General features: G+C 29.8%; 1 protein-coding gene across 1 annotated transcript in view; it reads left to right on the top strand.

Moving 5' to 3' along the window:
- Window positions 1-22,377, top strand: part of Dnah3 (dynein heavy chain 3, axonemal) — a 219,818-nt gene that overhangs the window by 54,127 nt on the left and 143,314 nt on the right. The window contains exons 18-21 of the mRNA XM_065504697.1: window positions 7,511-7,695; window positions 13,247-13,364; window positions 13,728-13,875; window positions 14,052-14,209. Of these exons, the coding sequence (XP_065360769.1) occupies window positions 7,511-7,695; window positions 13,247-13,364; window positions 13,728-13,875; window positions 14,052-14,209 (609 nt within the window). The remainder of the gene's footprint in view (window positions 1-7,510; window positions 7,696-13,246; window positions 13,365-13,727; window positions 13,876-14,051; window positions 14,210-22,377) is intronic.

The raw sequence follows: 22,377 nt of genomic DNA, 5'->3' as shown, positions 1-22,377 counted from the left end.
ATCGGTTATATTATTCTTAATACAAATACCAAATTTCAAACATTTTTTTGAAGAAATAAAGAAGTTATAGATTTTTGGCCGGAATTGACCAAATTAATTCAAAGTATTGGCCATTGCTAGCTATGACCTTTTCCCATCTTTCTGGCATCATATGGATAATGAGCCAAAAGAACTGGTCATCTTTTGAGGCCAATAACGAATTAAGCCAATATCGGATACTCTGTTCCAAAGTGAAGAGTATCCTAGAGAGAGTGTTTTGCATTGATCGATACAAATAGTTGTCGGACGGGGCATGGTTTGGATTATAAAGCGGGTGAAGCAAAACTTCCCAACCACTTCATTCAAAATACTTCTTAACAGATCCTGCAGCCGGATATTTTGGGCGTTTTTCGGCAAATGTTCGCTTCAAACGAATTAGTTGCGTTCGGTACAGGTGATGGTCTGATCAGATTTCAGCAGCCAGTAATAAATAGGGCTCTTTTACTTCTACCAAATACAGATAATTACCTTGGCGCCATGTATATTTGGCTTTGATGTCGATTCAGCTGGTTGGCTGGGCTTCACATACGATCTTTTACGCTTCGGGTTATCGTACTGGATCCATTTTTCATCGCAAGAAATGATTCAGTGCAAACATTATTTTCTTTTATAGCGTTCTAGTTTTTTTCGGATATGCAATATCGTCTTTCAAAGTTTCTCGGCTTCAATTCGCATGGCATTCAATTTTCCTGGTTTTGGATAAATCCTCTCATTGATTTTGCAAGCTGTTGCTGAGTTTTGAAAAAAACTTCATGGAGAAATGCCTCAAATTCTTGGTCTTCAAACTTTTTTGGTTGGTCTGGGCGATCTTGGTTTTTGGTGCCAAAATCACCACTTTTGAACAGCACAAATCATCTCTGACACATTAAAACGGAAACGGAACAAGACTCACCGTGACCTTTGGTGAGAAATCAGTGTTCTTCAACGGCTCTTCGTTTCAAATTAAAGAAGTAAAGCAAAACTTCCAGCGTATGACGCTTTGTTGGCTCAAAATTCGACGTTTTCGAAGCAAAAAATAACTTTGTTGTTTACAATATAATGTTCAATAAGTAAGAGAGAAAATTGACAGATATATAAGTATAAGTTATTAAAAACAAAAACCGCGTTCCAATGAAATGCCATCAGACAACAGAGCTGTTAGGAAGTTGCTTTGTATAACGTACACATTTGATACATGTATGATCATGTTCATGAAGCGATCAGGTTCAGTCTTTAGCGATGACTCTCCCAGTCCTTTGGTTTTGACTCACGAAGAGAGGTTAATTAGTACTGCTTACACAATATTAGAAAAAACAAGTAAGAAAGTATGGTCGGTCAAGCCCGACCATATAATACCCTACACTAAGTAAAAGAGCAAAAAAAATTTGTCTTTTAAAATTTCAATAATTTATATTTTTGAGTGATTTTCGGAAGTGGGGTTATATGGGGGCTATGCCCAATTATGAACCGATCACCATGAAATTAGGTCGTGTGATTTACGTCTATATTAAAGTTAACTATGTTGAATTTTGTGTGTTTACCAACATTTTTAAGCGATTTATGCACGTTAAAGTGATTTTCGGAAGCGGGTCTATATGGGAGCTATGACTAATTATGGACCGATCGTAACAAAATTTGGTTACATGAATTTTGTGTATATAAAAATTATTTGGAGCGAAATTTGTGGAGATACTAAATATTTATGACCGATAAAGTCCAATTTCGGGAGAACATTTGTATGGGGGCTAGGTGAAATAGTGGACCAATTTCAGCCAGTTTCAATAGGCTTGGTCCTTGAGCCGAAAAAATAATATGTACCAAATTTGATCGAAATATCTTCAAAATTTGCGACCTGTACTCTGCGCACAAGGTTTACATGGACAGCCAGCCAGTCGACCAGACGGACGGACGGACATCGCTTAATCGACTCAGAAAGTGATTCTAAGTCGATCGGTATACTTTAAGGTGGGTGTTAGACTAATATTTTTGGGCGTTACAAACATCTGCACAAACGCATAATACCCTCCCCACTATGGTGGTGTAATATAAAAATTACTTAGACTGCATTATAAACGGTTTTAATTAGTTTTAAAATAATCTTTTCCGCTTAGTAGAAATGGTTTATATATCATTATTCATCATTAACATTTGCATTTAAGTCCTAATGAAAACATACAAATATTTATTATTTCTACATTAATTAAGTAATTAAATTTACAACTATGTGTATGCACAATAATTTCGTATTGTACACTAAAAATAGTAAATCATAAAAACCTCATATGAATGAAAATTATTTTGATGGAAGATTTTCAAGACCACATTAAATTGTTAATTTTTTTTAAGGAGTTTTTCAATATATTTAATATTTTATATAAATTTTGTTTCTTTAAGTTACTTTTTTTAAGTGTTTATTCGCGCAAAAATTTTTAATAATTAAAAATTAAAAAAAAAACTGTTGATAGTTGAAGTATGGTCAAGCCAGGATCAATTGCACTTGATAGGCTTATTTATATTAAGTGTACGTATATTAATCAAAAAGAAACCCACACTCAATTTGTTATAACTATAACACTTATGAACTTCTGATTCAACGAGAAGCTGAATGAGATAATTTTGAGTTAAATACTTATATAAATATTTATTTATTTTGGCGAATATATGTATTTAAATTTACAGCAATAATTCCAAAAAAATAGTTTGATATTATCGTGTAGTACCACAGATAAAATATTTAATATAATTCAATAAAACTGACCCAAAGTGTTATTGAGTTAATATAATACCGGGGTATTATTTATTTTCTACAGACTTTAAATAAAAAATTTTGTAAAAAAAAAATAATTTTGAAAATTGTTTATTTCCATTTTAGTAGCACTATATTAAGTGAAAAGGAAGCTTCTGTTGTTTCCACTATATAAGGAAAAATTTTTCTATAATATTTAAAAACCAAATGTCAACAATTTTATCAAAATCGGATAACATTTAAGGCTTTTATAGACGGCAATACTGAGTATTAATATTCGTCAAAAACTTTGGTATCATAATAGAATTTCATAGTCTAAAAAAAAATTGTATTCGATTTTCAAATGATACAAATGATTTTTTTGATTTACGGACAAACAATTAACGCGAAGAAAATAGTTAAACTAAATAAAATTTGCTGTGTAAACATGAAATATATGTTTCAAAACGATTTCTTGACAAACTGAATGATTTTAATAATATTTTAAATTTGAAAGGTATTAATACTCAGTATTGCCTTTAGCAGTTGCATATTTTTCATGTTCAAAATTGCTAGTTTGAAAAAAAAACTCAAATTAAAAATGCTTTTTATTTTAAAATCAAATCACAAATTTTATTTTCACAAAATTTTTTTTAAAATAAAATTTTATAAATTTATTGCGGTTTTTGTTTTTAATAATTTAATGCAATTTTAAATAGCACATAAATATCTCTCATTTATTCACAATTATACATTCCCTATAATGCACATTGGGGGGATAGAATCAAAATAAAATGGACCCTACATATGCTCCACGAGCGGCGCTCTGGGTGCTCATATTAGAGTACCTTCGACATGTAAATTTTTAAACACGTACCATTTTTTGTACGTGATTAATATTTTATATTTTGGAAAGCGCTCAGCTAGGATCTTGTCTAATTTTCGAATTATAGACATTTCAAAATTGAAGATTAAAAATTTTGCCATACCGTGGTCCGCTTTTTTAAAAATGTAAAGCGTACTTTTCGACTGAATGGACTCGAAATTTTTTTTGTTAGTTAGAGAACCAAAATAATAGTAAGACCCCTTTCACACTAAGCAATTTAGTTGCGCAAGTCTCTTGTGTTTGTAGATGTCAGAGGTAATGTCGGGTTGAGGAGAAGATAATTTTACATGCTGTTTTGTTGTTGGGCAAGAGACTTGCGCAACTAAATTGCCTAGTGTGAAAGAGGTCTAACATTCAAGAGATTTCAAAGCAATATTAATTATGGATCCAATTGTAAACGATATTCAATTTAAAATTTAAAAAATAGTAGATTTTAGCTGTTTTTTGGGCGAAAAGGTGACTTAACTGTTTTTTCTTTTAAAAAAAACTTTCTATAAGAATATATAATAATTGTATGTCCTACTGTAAGGTATATTTACGGAGAATATTTTGGTATAAAAACATGTCCTATTTTTTTTATCAAAATTTCAATTTTGGCCCACATGTTCTAAAATCCTAAAGCTGGGATCAGAATACGGAAAGCAGCCTTGGAAACCTTGATGTGTTCCCTATGTATCTCCAAAGTATTTTCCCAGCCTCGTAGGAAATTTTTGGGATTTTCGCTACAATTTTTAGGAATTTCGGGATTCCCTTTGATCTTTTGATAAGGTTTTCTACACTTTGTTATTTAGAATGACAAATTTAAAAAACGTTTGCTTTACTTATTTAATTTTAAAAAAAGTGCCGCTGTAGCAGCCCATCCCCCAAAGTTTATGGTAAATGTGTTCCATCGGATTCAACGTGCGAGAGTTGGTTTGTGTGGTTCAGAAGTTGTGATTTTGACATTGAAGACAAAGATTGCCCGGGCCAGACAAAAAATTTGGAGACCAAGAATTGGAGTCATTACGTCATTAATATTTTTTAAAACTCAATATAAGCTTGCAAAATCTTTGGGAGCTTCTCAAAGCAATTTCAAAACCTCTGCAAGTATCAAGATTCATCCAAATGCAGGTAAATTGGGTACCACACGAATTGAAGCCGATGGACCTTGAAATACGATTTTGTATATCTGGAATTCGGTAATTTCTAGACCGAATTTTTACTTGAGATCGTAAATGGATCCATTACGATAACTCGAGGCGACCAAAGCCGAATATCCATGGCGCCAAAGTAAATCTCTGTATTGAGTAGAAGCAAAAGGGTCCTATCTACTATGAGCTGCTGAATTAGACCAGAACATCTGATGGAACTTGTACCGAACCCAACGAAGCAAGCATTGACCGAAAAACGCCCAGAATATGCGGCCAGACATAAAACTGTAATATTCCATCATGACAATGCTAGGCCATATGCTGCAATAGTTACCTGTAAAAAAGTTTTTAAAATCAAGTGGTTAGTAAGTTTTGCCTCACCCACTTTGTAGACCAGACCGTGCTCCGTCTGAACTATTTGTTTCGATCGATGCAGACAGTTATCTCTGGGATACGCTTCACTTTGGAACAGAGTATCAGATATTGGCTTGATTCATTCTTGGCCTCAAAATATGAGCAGTTTTTTTCGCTCAGAATCTAATTATATGTTTCCAGAAATATGGAAAAAGGTCATAGCTAACAGTGACCAATACTTTGAATAAATTTATATAAAACAAGTAAGAAAGTATTGTCGGTCAAGTCCGACCATATAATACCCTACACCAAGTAAATGAGTAAAAATATTTTTCTTTTAAAATATCAATAATTTATATTCGTGAGTGATTTTCGGAAGTGGGCCTTATATGGAAGCTATGACCAATTATGGACCGATCACCATAAAATTAGGTCGTGTGATTTATGTCTATAGTTTACTATGCTGAATTTTGTGAGTATACCAACATTTTTAAGCGATTTATGCACGTTAAAGTGATTTTCGGAAGCGGGTCTATATGGGAGCTATGACTAATTATGGACCGATCGTAACAAAATTTGGTGACATGAATTTTGTATATATAAAACTTATATGGTGCGAAATTTGTGTAGATACATACATAAATTAAACATTTATGACCGATAAAGTCCAATTTCGAGAGGACATTTGTATGGGGGCTAGGTGAAATAATGAACCGATTTCAGCCAGTTTCAATAGGCTTCGTCCTCAGGCCGAAAAAATTATATGTACCAAATTTTATCGAAATATCTTCAAAATTGCGACCTGTACTCTGCGCACAAGGTTTACATGGACAGCCAGCCAACCAACCAACCAACCAACCAACCAACCAACCAACCAACCAACCAACCAACCAACCAACCAACCAACCAACCAACCAACCAACCAACCAACCAGCCAGACGGACATCGTTTAATCGACTCAGAAAGTGATTCTAAGTCGATTGGTATACTTTAAGGTGGGGTTTAGACCAATATTTTTGGGCGTTACACAAATCTGCACAAACGCATAATAGCCTCCCCACTATGGTGGTGTAGGGTATAATAAAAGCTAAAACTTTCATATATCAGGCGAATTACAAAAAAATAAAAATTAATATAAGTTTTTTTGTAATATTATGTCATCGTTCATTAACATTTTCGGTCCCGGTCAAAAGTTCCTTTCATGAAATTTTACTTTTTGATTTTAGATTATTAATGATAAAATTAGCATCACTTCTGCAAGGTAATTCTTCAAATGGGTTACACTTTCAAAAACTAAGAAACCACATAAGAAAATACTAAACTCTATAAGAATACAACTTCCTCAACTCAATTTTCATTTCATTCAAAACTCACTTTCTACTTACTGAAACAACTGTACGTGATAAAAGAATGTATTTCAATTTCAAAAAAAAAGAAAACAGTTTCTTTTATCCTGTAATTACCATTAACATGCCATTACATTAACTGGCTGACATGTCTATTAACTTGAATAATGTTGATTTAATAAAGTTTCTCATATTCTCATTAAAAGTAACAGCTATTGTGCAAACGTATGTAGATATGCACTGACCTCATCATATGTACGATTATACATACATATATGTATAGCAGCAGCTGTATGACGTGTTGTTAAATGCATTTAACAGAAAAAGAATAATGTTTTCAGTCTTTAACAATTTAACAAATATTTACTTTTACCAAAGAGAGAGTCAAGTTATGCAAACATTTACAGCATACGTCATATAACAACGACCACTTTTGTAAAATAAACATTTTTAACACATTTTATATAAAATATAATTCCTTTCTCAACGTTTTTTTGTTTTATACATATTTATTTCGTTTCCTGTTAATTATGTAGACACTTTTTAGTTGTGTTTGTTTTTGTTGCTCTAACATACACACATTCATACATTAGGGCGTCCCCTTTTTTTATGGAGCAAATTAAGGTGTCGAGGTTCTCAACTAAAATGAAAGTTTATTTTATTTGAGAAGACCATTTCTGGAGATGTTTGTCCTGGTTTTAATATTTGGTGAGCTGGATCAAAGGATAAGAGAGTAATTTTTTAAATTTTTTCTGATTTTTTTTAACACGATAATCCATTGGCTCCAGGACAAACATTTTCAGACACGGTATCTTAAAATGATTTAAAAATTTAATTTGTTGGGAATGCCAGCCTAATAAACATCTATTATTTTGTAGTTGTAGATGTATCACTAACAAAACTTTTTCGCTCTTTCTCTCTCTCTTTCTCGTTGCATGATTCTTCTTATGTTCGTTGCTTATCGCTGTTACATCCGTTTTAATGCTCACATATACAAACAAACATCTATACATGTATGTATGAACATGGGACATAAACTAAATAAAACCAGGATATGTGATGCTTTAGAAGAAATGTCAATGAAGGCAGGTGAACGTCCGGAAGAGACGGCAGAAGTTGTTGCATTGCAAAACTATTTGGCAGAATGTCGAGATGAGAAAATATTTGCCATAAAAGATGAGATAAAAGTTGTATCAAAACGTGTTGTATTCCTGCTGACACACACAAAATTAACAAGTAAGTAGTATAAGTACTTAAGGTTGCAATAACAAAAAAAAGAAATATAGATAAAAAAAAAAATAAAGAATAATAATAATAATATGTATGTATGAAAAAATGTAAGAAAAATAAGGATTAAAACAGGATAATGAGAATTAAAAAGAAAACAAACTTTTCCATTTACAAGAGCAAAAACAAACAAAACAAAATGTTGAAAAACAAACTGAAGCGCTCGCTCATCTACTTGCAGGAGTAGAAACAAGAAAAAAAAAGTATAAATATACAAGTGAAAGGAGGAAAGAAATGGTTTCACTAAGTAGACTTTAGAAATTCAGGGAAAATAAAATGTAAGTGTTAATAGTTGTAAAGAGAGCTAATTAAATTGTTTTTCAATGAGTAAAAAGACTTTCGTCCATGGCAACAACTATGGCAACAGCAACAATCTGGGAAATGAAACTATTAAGCAATTAAATCGATTATGTATGTCTGGTTGCATAAGAGTATTTTAATGAATTATAAATATACATATAATGTTAGAAAGAGTTTCAAATATTGTTTGCTTAGAGTGTTAAGCAGCTATGTTCACTTTTAGAGGAGAAAAACACAATATCCTGTTTTACCTATTCTAATTTTGAAAATAATACAGTTCATAATAAGAGCGTTGGCGAATTAGAAGTACATTTTTGGGAATTTTACTATTTCTACAATAGTTATTTGTGACCATATAAATTAAATATATTCTGAAGCCTTATTGAAGCTTTCAGATATGGCATGGAACTAAAAATACTCAAATCTGTCAGATACTTTCCAAATTGTCGTGTTGAAAGAATAATACACATCGATCAGCAAATGGTGAAGGGTTTTAAAAAATATTGAATTTTGATGCACATCAGCTGATTTTTATACCGATATGTTTAATAATTTGGAATACTAAAAAAGTATCAATAGGAAAAAAAGTATCATATCCCTTTTATTAACGAAAACAATGTTATAGCCAAAAAAAATTTGTATATTTCTATTTTAATGGAAATATAGATAGTAATTTTTAAAAAAATTAAAAAAAAATTTGACAAAAAAAAACAAATAAGGAAGTATGGTCGGTCAAGCCCGACCATATAATACCCTACACTAAGTAAAAGAGCAAAAACATTTTTCTTTTAAAATTTCAATAATTTATATTTTTGAGTGATTTTCAATGGGGGCTATGACCAATTATGGACCGATCACCATGAAATTAAGTCGTGTGATTTATGTCTATATGAAAGTTAGCTATGTTGAATTTTGTGTGTATACCAACATTTTTAAGCGATTTATGCACGTTAAAGTGATTTTCGGAAGCGGGTCTATATGGGAGCTATGGCTAATTATTAACCGATCGTAACAAAATTTGGTGACATGAATTTTGTGTATATAAAACTGTGGAACTTGTGGAAATACATATATAAATTAAACATTTATGACCGATAAAGTCCAATTTCGGGAGGACATTTGTATGGGGATAGGTGAAATAGTGGACCGATTTCAGCCAGTTTCAATAGACTTGGTCCTTGAGCCGAAAAAATAATATGTACCAAATTTCATCGAAATATCTTCAAAATTGCGACCTGTACTCTACGCACAAAGTTTACATGGACAACCAGCCAGCCAGCCGACCAGACGGACGGACGGGCGGACATCGTTTAATCGACTCGGAAAGTGATTCTAAGTCGATCGGTATACTTTAAGGTGGTGGGTGTTAGACTAATATTTTTGGGCGTTACAAACATCTGCACAAACGCATTATACCCTCGCCACTATGGTGGTGTAGGGTATAATTAAAATAGAAATATACAAATTTTTTTGTCAAATTTTTTTTTTTTTAATTTTTTTAAAAATTACTATATTAAAAAAATTGTGTTAGTTAATGTCTAAGAGAAATCTTATTGTCAGAGTTATATTGTGGATTTTTATGGGGATCATTTTAGTGCGAGATCTTAAGCCTCTAACTCCTCTATTTAGGGACCCTTTTTGTCGAGAAAATCAAAAAAAAATCTTTTAAATTTTTGCCGAAAAATTTCACTGAAAATGCACAAAATTCTTGGAAATTTTAAGTTTTTAATATATTGCCTCCATTCCACTTCTCATTTTTCTTAATAAGAGACATTTTTTGGAGAAACATGAAGAACTAACAACACTTCCTCCTTTTCACTTTTAATTTTTTAAGTATGAGACAATTTTAGAAAAACTCAAAGAACTAAATTTTACTGCCTCCTTTTCACTTCTCATACTAGAAAAATAAATATAAATAGTCTTTTGATATTTTCGATAAAATTGCAAATATAACAAAACAACTTGCTAACAGCTATCTCGTCCCTGTAAAAAGTTACACTCATCCAAAATTAAGTAAAATGTAATAATTTTAAGAATTTTTCGGACGTCATTTACCTTAATAACTAAAAAATTATAATATACGGATTTTCCATGAATAAAATTATAAAATGTGAATTAATGTAATATTTTAACGGTTAAAGATATTATAACAAAATTTGGAACTAATATAGATCCAAATGTTCTTAAATTAATGGCATTATAATTGCAATTCTTTATTTTCAAATACCGAAATTCCTAAAACGGGAAAAATGTATTCCATAAACTGAGTTTTTCTTAGAAAAGTTCCTACTATGACGTTATATACCGAGTGAGAGTAAAATAACTTTGTGTGTATTTAAATAAGTTATGAGGTCATACAAATTGTTTTCTCCAAATATGTCAATTTTTATATGTTCCAAATTTGATGCATGTAACTTTTTATTGTTACGAGATATCTGTTAGCACGTTGTTTTGTTTTTATTCAGAATTTTATAGCAAATATAGCTGATATTTTTAAACAAAATTAAGACCCTCCATGATTTTTTTAAAAGGTGGCGTGTAAATTTGCAAATTAACCATAAAGAAAAAAGGGTAAAATTGACCCCTAAAGAGAGGAGCTAGAGGTTTAAGATCTTCTACAAAAATGATCCATAATATATCTCTAAGAATAAAAATTCTCTCAGACATTAACTTATAACATTTTTTTAAGCTCCCATCAATAAATAAAAACTTTCACACACTAAAAAAAAAAATTCAGACCAGGCTATAAGTTTATTCTACAAAAAGTATCTAATCAAAATATGTCCTTTTAGAATTATAGGGTCGCTATTCTGTTGCAATCAAAAAGTCTCAATTTGTTGCACAGTGTTGTTTAAAAATAATGCTACTTTCACTCAAACAAAATGTGAATTAGAATTATATTACTTCTAAAAAATTGATTTCCGATTCGGGCTTTAGTTATCAGAAATTTTAGAATAGTTAGTGTTAGCTACAAATACACAAAATAACCCCCCTTCCAAAGCAATTCTATTTTTAATGTCGAATTTGCTAAAATTTCCAGCATTTGGATTTTAGGTGAAAAGGACAATTTTAGACCTTAGAATCATCGAAAATCCAAAAATTGCAAATAAAAGGCCATCCTAATTGTTTGTATATATTCCAAGACAATGCTTTAAAAATTATTTAAAAAGACCTATCAAGCCGTGTACAACGATATATTCGTCATGTCCAAGCTTTCCCTTAACATTGTAATATTCCACGATTTTTGAAGAATAATGAAATTTCTTATTATTTTGTAAACAAATTCAAATAAATTTGTAACTTATGAATGGAATACATTTTCGTGATTAGTCACTAGTATAGATGCTAATCGGGAATGATTTTTAAAAATCCCGCGGTTCGGGATTTGGTAAAGAATCCTGAAATCCCGGCCCGGGGTATGTACATTAGGGCGGGTCGATTTTTTTCACGAAAAATCGTATAGCATAAACGCATTCAACGGAAAATTCTAAGAAATTTTCCCCTAGAAACCGTAAGTCTAAAATCAAATTCTAGCAGAAACGCAATCTACGGAAAAGAAAGTTTCCTCAAGAAACCATAGGTCTAAAATCATATCCTATCTTGCGCATTTCGTCTTTTATCCAATGATATTTCAATACATATTTTTTTTTATTGGATAAAAGACGAAATGCGCAAGAAATATCTATAGGATTATATATAGGATTTGATTTTAGACCTATGATTTCTTGAGGAAACTTTCTTTTCCGTAGATTGAGTTTCTGCTATACGATTTTTTACTTTTTGATCGTCGATACAAATCTATTTCTTTTGGAAGTTGCAAATCTACATTATAATTTGGTTTCGTTATTGTTATTTGGGTTTTTTACATTTATTAATAATATCTTTTAGCCTTTTAGCAATCGAAATATTTTCATTTTGTTCGAGCTCCTCATCTGAGGTAAAATCAATTTCATTTAATAATGATTTCAATTGAGTTTTGTTAGATAACTTACAAAAAAGGTGAAGAATCGATTTTCTAGAGCCCCACTCAAGGAAAACCAAAACTACCGATTTCCTTTATTAACTATATTGTAGCTGGAGTTGAGCTTAACAACTAAGAATGTCAAAATGAATGAAAAAGAGACACAAAAATGACAATTTTCCCTATTTATTTCTGAAAAACGGGATTTGGAAAATCCCGAAAACCCCTGGATTTAAAATTAACAAACCCGGGCTTCGGGATTTAGGAAATCCCGAAAATCCTCTTTGGCATCTCTAGTCACTACCCAATCTTCAGTATTCTTCTATGTCGATTTTAATGTCACTAAAACATAATATTACTTTTATCGAGTTTTACTTTTATCGAGTTAAATCGGAGTTTACGAGCTTTTTTCAGTGTTGTAGTCTTTATATTATTACTTGTAATACCCCTCACCATGAGCGGCATCGGTCCATAAATGGCTGAGATATAAGGAAAAAACGGGGATAACCTCGATTTTTGGCCTATTTTTTGGCGAATTTTTTTTCAACAAAAAAAATTTTTTTATCAATTTTTTTTCAATGAATTTAAAAAAAAATTGGAAAAAACTTTTAATTAAAAAACTATTTCAAAAATAAAAAACAATTTTGAAAAAAAAAAATAAATTTAGTTTACCTAAAAATTTTTAAAAATTTTATTTTAAAGTAAAATTTGGTGAAGGGTATATAAGATTCCACACATCCGAATATAGCTCTCTTACTTATTTTGATCTGCTTTAGTCAGCTGTCAATTGCCAATGAAGCAATGGTTTTTGTTTTGTATGTTTTGTTTTTTTCTATGTTGATTATGTTTTTCAATCATAACTGGACAGAAGAGCATGTATCACCGTGATTTTTAAAACAAACAAATTATCGACACTATTAATCCGACTATAGACCGAAAGTCTATTTTGCATCATGACCTTTCATATTAAAAGTAAACCAACTCTGAGATGTAATACTCTTTGTACAAAACTTATAATTATAAAATTTATATCTTGATCGCATTTACTACATACCTATGCATATAGCTGAGCCTCTTGAACTTTGCGAATATCCTTAGGGAAATCCTTTTATTTTTATACAATTATTTTTGTGGTTTTATGATTTTCAAGAGAGTTTAGAATTGAACATTAAACTCTATGCATTATGTTTTTTTTTTACTTTTTATTTCTCGTTTATGCTCGCATTTATTTTCATTTAGATGAAGACATACATCTAAATACACGTACATTTATTTTACCATCTGAGCTGGAAGAAGTGCTGGATTTAAGTGCAGCTCGCTTAAGTGTTGTTCGTGATAATTTGGAATTCGCTTTGCGGTAAGTACCACACAAATGTAGGCAGAGTAAGGCAGCATTAAAATATATAATTTTAACTGCAGTGTGTTTACGCTGGCAAAATATTAAAAAAAAAACATATCTTTGCAAAATTTTGGTTGATTCGAAATCACATGATTTTATTGTTATTCTAAAGGTTTGTATTTGATGTTGCAACAATACTTTATATAAATATTTAAAATATGTAAGAATATTTGCCAGTGTAAACACTTTACTAAACACCTCTTTACAATACTAAATTAAACTTGTGTGTATTTTTTTTTCTTTCTTTACCCTAAATTAAATTTTATTTCATTCATTCATTTTTCGTTGGCATTCATTCATTCATTTTGTTTATGGCAACAGTGAAAAACGTATTAAATTCGAACAATTAATTTTATATGAAAAACGTCGTATGGATGGTTTCCGTGTTAAAGAAACACGTGATGTTCTTACTTTGGATGAGCTTAAAGAACGTGTCGAAACTGTCGATGAATTATTTGATATTATTGAGGTAGGTACAGTCACCACAGCCTCCCACTACAATGTCATCTATTCCATTATAGTTGTTCTTCGTGCAATTTAGAATGCTGTTGGTTTTTTGTTTTCTGTTTTCGTCTCCACTTGTTTTATTATGATTTATATGACTGTTTTTATTCCATTCAATTGGTTGTACACGTTTCTTTCTAGAATATGAGCCGCGAAGCAAAAGCAATTAATGTTGAGGAACAATTGCTGCAAATAGATGTATCACCGTTTGCCACACTGGTGGAAATTGTTGAAAAAATGGAGCCTATTGAGAAGCTATGGAAAACCGCATATCAATTTGAAAAGGATCATGCGATATGGTAAGTAGAAACGATTTTTTTTAAATTTAAATTTTTGTTCAAGGATGGAGGCAGTTGGGTGGCCCTTATTTTGAATTTTCTTTGGAGATTTTCTCTGTCACCAAAGACCAAATGCTGAAAATTTTAGCAAAATCGGATAACTGCACATTTATTTAAAGTAGAAATATTTTTACATGCTATATAAACTGAGCTTTGTTTATTAAAAAATTAAGAAACTAAAAACTTTAATAGCTCCATAAATATTACCTCTTATAGAAAATAAGATCAATGCGTCAAATTGCATCTACTGCAAAGCTTTAAATGAATCATTAATTTTTGAATTAATTCTCGAATCATTCATGCACTGAATTAGCAAGTTTTTGCTTAATTCTTTTCACACAAAAAAATTAATTTGGTAAAAATTAATTGCAAATCAAATAAATTTGTCAAATCAATTGCAATTCGTTTCCAATTCAAATGATTTTGTAGAATATATTGCAATTCGTTTATAATTCAAATGAATTTGTCAAAGTGATTTGCAATTCATTTCCAATTCTTTTAAATTGAATTGATTTCTAATTAATTCAAATGAATTAGAAAAAATAAAAAGCAGTTAATTTTCAACTCATTTGAATTGAATTGAATGAAATTGATTTTGTTAGTAAATCTAATTTTGTTATTTTTATATTTTTTATGTAAAAGACAGCAAACATTACTCACTTACTATAGTCCAAAGTCAAATATGTAAGAGAGCTATATATTCGGCTGTGTCGAATCTTATATACCCTTCACCATATTATACTTTAAAATACATTTTTTTAAATATTTTTAGGTAAACAAAATTTAAACATTTTTTTTTAAATTGTTTTTAGGGTTTTAATTTCCCGACCTTTTTTGATTCCCGGGAATCGGGAAAATTTTTTCTACATTCCAGGGTACCCGGCTATTCCCGAAATATATAATGATACTGTAAATTAGGAATATTATAGCCAAATTTCATATAAAAACTTAGTGTTATAATTATTAAATATCCGACCTTCAAATTAATTAATCAAAATTTGAGCTTAATTCACTAAAATCTTAATTCGTAATTAAAGAATGTCAGCCTTTCATTCCATAAATCCATTCCTAATATTTAATTTTTTAGATTCATTCCAAAGCCTTTGTTTAAACTGAATTAATTTTAAAGTTAATTAATAAGATAATTTATTCAAACTTAAATTATTGTTAAATCAAATCATTTACAAAGTTAATTGAAAAAATTGTCTAAAGCCTTTTTGTACTAGATTTGAATTGAAGAAAAATTTAATCAATTAATAAATTGATGAAGCTATTTTGTTATGGATTTGAAGAAGAAATTTAAAGAAATTAGAATGATTCAATACGAAATAAATTCTATAAATAATGAATTCACTTTTTAAATTTTCATACGAAAAACCCCAAATAAATAATAATAAGCGGTCTATTATTGCCGAGATGTAAGCAAAAAACTGTAAAAAAACTTTTCACTGTTTTTTGGTGAAAAAATAGAGTTCTAACTTGTTTTCTATGTATTTTCGTCAGTTTTTAATTTCCGGGATTGCCGACTAAAAATACCGATTCCCGGGATTTAGTGAAAAATTGGCAAAATTCCCGGGAAATTTGTACCGGGAATTCCCGGTATAAAAACCCTAATTGTTTTGGAAAATTTTTTTTAATTTAAAAAAAAAATTAAAAAAAAGAATTTTTGACTAAAAAATGTTTTTGATAAACGAATTTATGACTAAAAAAATTCGGGTTAAAATTTTTTCCCGATTTTGACCCATTGTGGGTCCAACTTACTATAGCCTTATATACATCGTTGCAATGGACTTTGAAATATCTATCATTAGATATCCATATTGTCTATATTAATGACTTAGTAATCCTTATATAGATCAAAAATGGCCAAAAATCCAAGTTGTTCCGGCTTTTTCCTTATATCTAAGCTATTTGTGGGCCAATTTTGTCTATTTTTGTCTTAAATAGCAACCGAGCCGGAAGAATTCTCGATATATTGATGTATGAATCATGTATGTAGGTTATTTCCGGGCTACGGAAAGTTGATTTTAACATACAGACGGATAGACAGACATGGCTATACTGGAATTGTAAGGTAGTAGCAGAATAGGAATTGAATTAATATATATCGGCGAAAATCCTATAAAAATGGGAAAATTTTTATAATTTTTTGTTTAAATAATCTCATATTTGTATATTGTGGAAAATTTATTTTTTTAAAATTTTCAAACCTCTATTGAGTCAAAAGTTATGTGCATTCAAACTTAAAAAAAATAACAAAGTTTCGTTTTTAATAATTAATTTTAAATTATACAGAAAATAAGAAAAAGATAAATAGTGTATTTATATTTTTCTGAAAGACAACACTTCGGGAAATATTATAAAAGCAAAATAATAACAAAATTCGTATTATTGCGTGGTCCAAAGCCTTCCGAATTAGACCTATTTTTTATATAAATTTTAACTTTAGACTACATTTTCTCAAATCGCGTAGCTGATTTCATAAAATTAAGATCTGTTTTGTATGTCCCAATATGTTCTTCAATATTGTGCAAAAGGATTTCATAGCTCCGAGCTTGGTCCCGTCAATAAATCAAAAAATCTAAAAAATCACAATTTTGGGATTTTTGGAAAGTTTTTTGGGAATTGTGGGATTGTCATTAACAATTCACAAATATCTTTTTGACTTTTGGTTTTGGATCGGATATAAGTGTAAAATTTCATTAAAAACGATTCATAAAAAAAAACTGTTATTGCATTTTATAAATTAAAATTTTCCAAAAAAAATCAGCTATAATTTTTTATTCTCATATTTTTGAAAAAAGTCTTTTATAATTTTTTTAATTCTTAAAAATTTTGTACATTTTTGAAAAGAGGACATAATTTCCTACACGTTGATATAAATACGTATATCTTTACTTTTCCGCTAACAAAAATTTGGCATCATTTTTAATTTTTGATATACCCGAGGTGCCCCAATTTGGGGCATTGTTGCTCGGACCCCACTTGGTGTTATAAGCTTAAATTCAAAACTAAAACTTACCTACTCTATAGCCGTGGGAAATTTTATTAAAATCGGGAAATTCGTTTAGAAGTTACAGATTTATTTCCAATTTTTTTCGATCCCCCACTGTGCTGTGTCGGAATATTTTCATTCTGGTAGAAGAAATTTTCATTTTTCATTCCCTAGATCTGCTCTTGAATTTGACTTCAATCATTTGAATTGCAATTCATTGTGCTAGATCATTTGAATGAATTCGAAATCAATTCAAACGAATTGCAATTCACTTTATCAAATTCATTTGAATTGGAAATGAATTGTAATTCATTTTAAAGATTCATTTGAACTAAAAAAGAATTGCAACTCATTTTTACAAATTCATTTGTTTGAATTGATTCAAATTTCGTTCAATTCTTTATTGTTGTGAAAAGAATTAATCCAAAATTTAACTAATTCGTAACGAATTAAAATCAAAAAAGAAGGATGCATTTACAGCTCTGCACTTCTGCTGATTTAGTATCTAAACCAGTAAATTTATTTTTGAAGATTGAGCTCAGTCTATAAATACTTAAATTTTTTGTTACAAAACTGTATTAAAGAACGTTAAAGTTTCATATCACAATTAAAACATTAACTATCTTGTCAATTCAGACATGGCATGGAAAACTAAACCCTTTAATAAAATAAAGTTCGCATAAAAATCAACCAGTAATGAATACGAAGAGAAAATTTATTAGCATCTTGAGAAGACATTAACCTTTTATGTGTTTTCTTTTATTTATTTATTCCTACTTATGGGCTCTAAAGAATATTTTATCTAAAATGGAAATTTATACTGAAAACTACTAAAAACTAACGGTTTGCCTATTCATCTCCAACAGAATGATGATTGAAGATGAAAACTCAACAATCGTAAAAGTAAAAGAGTAAAAAACAAATATACATACAAGAAAGCCCATCTATCTGATTTAAAAATCTTCTTCATCTTGTTTTAAGTTTAAGAAACTAAATAAAAACTAAGTAGAGACAAAAAAATACACATAAACGTATTCGAATGTTTAGCTATAAATGCAATCTAGTCGTTTTTATCTCGGTATGGAAAAGTATAGATGTATGTATCTAATTCACCTACACATTTATACAAAGATACAGTGAGTGGCATAGTTAAATTGCAGAAAATCAAGTGGTGTGACAAAACAGCCTTTTTTTCTGAATAGTTTTTTGCTGCAACATGATGTTAAAATGTTAAAGCCAGAATCCAGAATCATACTTAGTCATCCTGCTGATACAATTGACCTCTTTACAACTGAAAAAGCAATACGAGCAAACATGTTGGGCTAGCGGCAAATTTGAGCATGATTTACAACATTTCTTCATTTTGTTGTTGTTGTTGGTCCTTTGCAGTTTCTTATTTTTTCAATTCTGGTTTGTTAAATGCATTTCTGTATGATTTTTTGTTTCTATCTTATTTTCATTGCTTTTGCAAAAATAACTTGCAGTGCAATGGCTGAGGCACAGTGGGTAAAAAATAAAAAGCGAGACCAAAATCATTGTCATCATTAGTTGTATTCTTTCAATAAACTAACTCATATTTCTTGATCAAAAAAACTTTTGATAACATTGTGCAACAAATGAAACAACGGGTTGTAAGTAAATCCCTATACAAAACAAGTAAGAGAGCTATATTCGGCTGTGCCGAATCTTATATACCCTTCATCAAATTATTCTTCAAAATAAAAATTTTAAATATTTTTAGGTAAACAAAATTTATATTTTTTTCTAAAGTTGTTCTTTAAATTTTTTGGAAATTTTTTTTTTTTAAATTTAAAAATTTTTTTTTTTGTTGCAAAGGTCTTTGAAATATCTATCATTAGATATCTATATTGTCTATATTAATGACTTAGTAATCCAAATATACGTAGGTCAAAAATGGGTAGAAAATCGAGGTTGTCCCGGTTTTTTCCTTATATTTGCCATTTGTGGACCGATTTTCTAGATTTGAAATACCAACCGAGCCGGAAGAATTTCGGAGATATCGTGTATGCAATATATCTACGAGCTTCGGAAAGTTGATTGCAACAAACAGACAGACGGACATGGCTTAATCGACTCCGCTATCTATAAGGATCCAGAATATATATACTTTATAGGGTCGGAAAATTATATTGTGGAAATTACAAACGGATTGACAAACTTATATATACCATTCTCACGAAGGTGAAGGATATAAAAAGGTGTCATCGATTTTTTTCCAACAGCTAATTCAGACTTGGTGATACCGCTTAACTATATATGGTAATGATATAGCAATGAGTCCACCAAAAAAAAATTGTTAAAATTTGTTTTCAGAAAATATGGGAAGACAATTTTTTTTCGCTTTTTTAAAATAACTTACAGGGACTCCTAATTTTTCACTGACGATATTTAGCAAATTTGTAAATACGGTAAAGCAATCTTGATTTTTTGATTTTAATTTGTTATGAAGTAGCTAAATTTTGATTTAATTCTTTTCACAACAAAATAGAATTGAATGCAATTTGAATCAGTTGAAAGCAATTGAAATAGTTGGAATTCGTTTTCAATTCAAATGAATCTGTAAAATGAATTGCAATTTGTTTCCAATTCAAATGAATTTGTTAAAGTGAATTGCAATTCGTTTCCAATTCATTTGAGTTGAATTGATTTTGAGTTCATTCAAATGAATTAGAACAAAAATGAGTTTGAATCAATCAATTTCAAAAGCAGATCTAGGGGGAGTGAAAAATTGATATTTCTCCTACTAAAATGAAATTGAAAACCCTTGTCCTGGTTCCGCGCCTGATTAAAGAAAACATGATGCTTGTTTAATCTTTAAAATTCGATTGAAAAATTTAAAAACAAAGAAAGTTTCCACAATATACAAATATGAGATTATTTTATTATAATATTTTCGCTCTATTTGATAAAAATAAAAATTTAAGTTTGTTTTAGCAAATAAACAAAACTTTCCAATTCTGATATGATTTTCGACGATACCTAATAATTCAATTCCTATTCTGCCCACAGAAAAAATTATATTTCAATTCAAACATTTATCACATATTGAACTGGTTTTAATTATTTCATAATTGAATCAAGTATTCATGTGCTCAAAAACAAAATTTTCAGATATTTTCTTTTGAATTTTGAGTTTTGAATTTGATAATTTTGACAATTGAATATACAATTATATTTGTTGAACTTTAAATACAAAAATTATTGAATAGATAATTTTCGTATTTGAAAACACAAAAAATAACAAAAATGTGTTTTCAATTATGAAAATTATCTATTCAATAATTTTTGTATTTAAATTTCAACCAATAACGAAAATTTTATATTCTATTGTAAAAATTATCAAATTCAAAACTCAAAATTCAATAGAAAATATCAGAAAATTTTGTTTTTGAGCACATGAATACTTGATTCAATTATAAAATAATTGAAACCAGTTCAATGTGTGATATATATTTGAATTGAAACGGCTTAAGAAATAGTTTTTTCTGAGTCGCTACCTAACAATTCCAGTATATCAAGGGAGTAATGTATAAAAAATAAGTATCACTGTCGTATGCTTACTGTAGATTTACTTACAAAATCAATTCAATTAAAATGAGTTGGAAATGAATTGCTAATTATTTTTTCTAATTCATTTGAATTAATTCAAAATCAATTCAATTCAAATGAATTGCAAACGAATTGCAATTCACGTTGACAAATTCATTTGAATTAGAAACGTATTGCAATTCATTCTACAAATTCATTTGATTTGGAAACGAATTACAATTCATTTGAATTGGAAAATTGAATTGCAATCAATTTTTACCAAATTCATTTGAATTGACTCAAATTTCATTAATTTTTTTTTTTGTGTGAAAATAATTAATTCGAAATTTGCTAATTCAGTGTGTAGAGGTTTTCTTTTATATATCAATTTATTTTTATACAGTACACCACCATAGTGGTGAGGGTATAATGCGTTTGTGCAGATGTTTGTAACGCCCGATGGACTTGTAATCACCTTCTGAGTCGATTAAACGATATCCGTCCGTCCGTCTGTCCATGTAAACGTTGCACAGTGGTATGAGAAAAAAATAGGTTACTATATTTTGATATCGAATATGCGATTTGAGAATTTTTGCCCTAAAGTTGAATTTTACATAAAAAATAGGCATTTTTGAATGGACCTGCTCCCGTCGGTATCAAAAATTATAAATGTTTTTTTCATTTACAATATTTGGCGTTAGCTTTTCAAAAAGTACAAATTCATTATACATCCTTTTAGAAATTTTTTAGATAACTTAAAAAGAATAAAAGGGACCCCATTTTATAAAACGAAACGACAAACGTTAACAAAATTTTGTATGGAAAATATTCAAGTTTCAAACCCTTATCCCAGTATTCTTCATACAAATTGCTTACGTTTCCAAAAGTTTCGTTTTACAAAATGAGACCCAAGTACTTTTTTCCCAAAAAAATTGCGAAAAATCGCCTTTTTTAATTTTTCTAAATTCAAATGAATATAACTTTGGAGTCAGCCATGATTTTTAAACACTTCTTTCTTTATTTAATATATAGATCTATTGTTAATCCTATAAAAGAAAAATGGATCCAATCGGGGAATATTTGGAACCGCAGTCACCAAAAAACTGGAGTAGGGTGGGTAAAAATGTTGAAAATTAAATATTCAAATGCGAATATCTCCGAAGCTATAAGAGATAATTGATAGTGGTACTTTGGGAACCACTGGTCCCGCTCCTGGTGGGCTTATGAGGTCCAAATTCAAAACATAAACTCGACTACACTTCCTCTTTGCGCATGTGAAATTTCATTCAAATCGGCGTAAGGCTTTAGAAGTTACAGATTTATTTCCATCTTTTTTTATTCTCATACCACTGTGCGTTGTTCGCAAAGTGGTATAATTCTTTCGGCCCACGGACCAAGCCTATTGCAAATGGCTGAAATCCGGCCGTTATTTCACCTAGCCCCCATACAAATGTCCTTCCGAAATTGGACTTTATCGGTCATAAATGTTTAATTTATATATGTATCTCCACAAATTCCGCTCCAAATAAGTTTCATATATACAAAATTCATGTCACCAAATTTTGTTACGATCGGTCCATAATTA

Source organism: Calliphora vicina, chromosome 3 (genome assembly GCF_958450345.1).
Source record: "Calliphora vicina chromosome 3, idCalVici1.1, whole genome shotgun sequence".
Classification (NCBI taxonomy): Eukaryota; Metazoa; Arthropoda; class Insecta; order Diptera; family Calliphoridae; genus Calliphora; species Calliphora vicina.
Note: the sequence above shows the minus strand (reverse complement) of the source record. Positions and strands in the feature narration are given on the sequence as shown.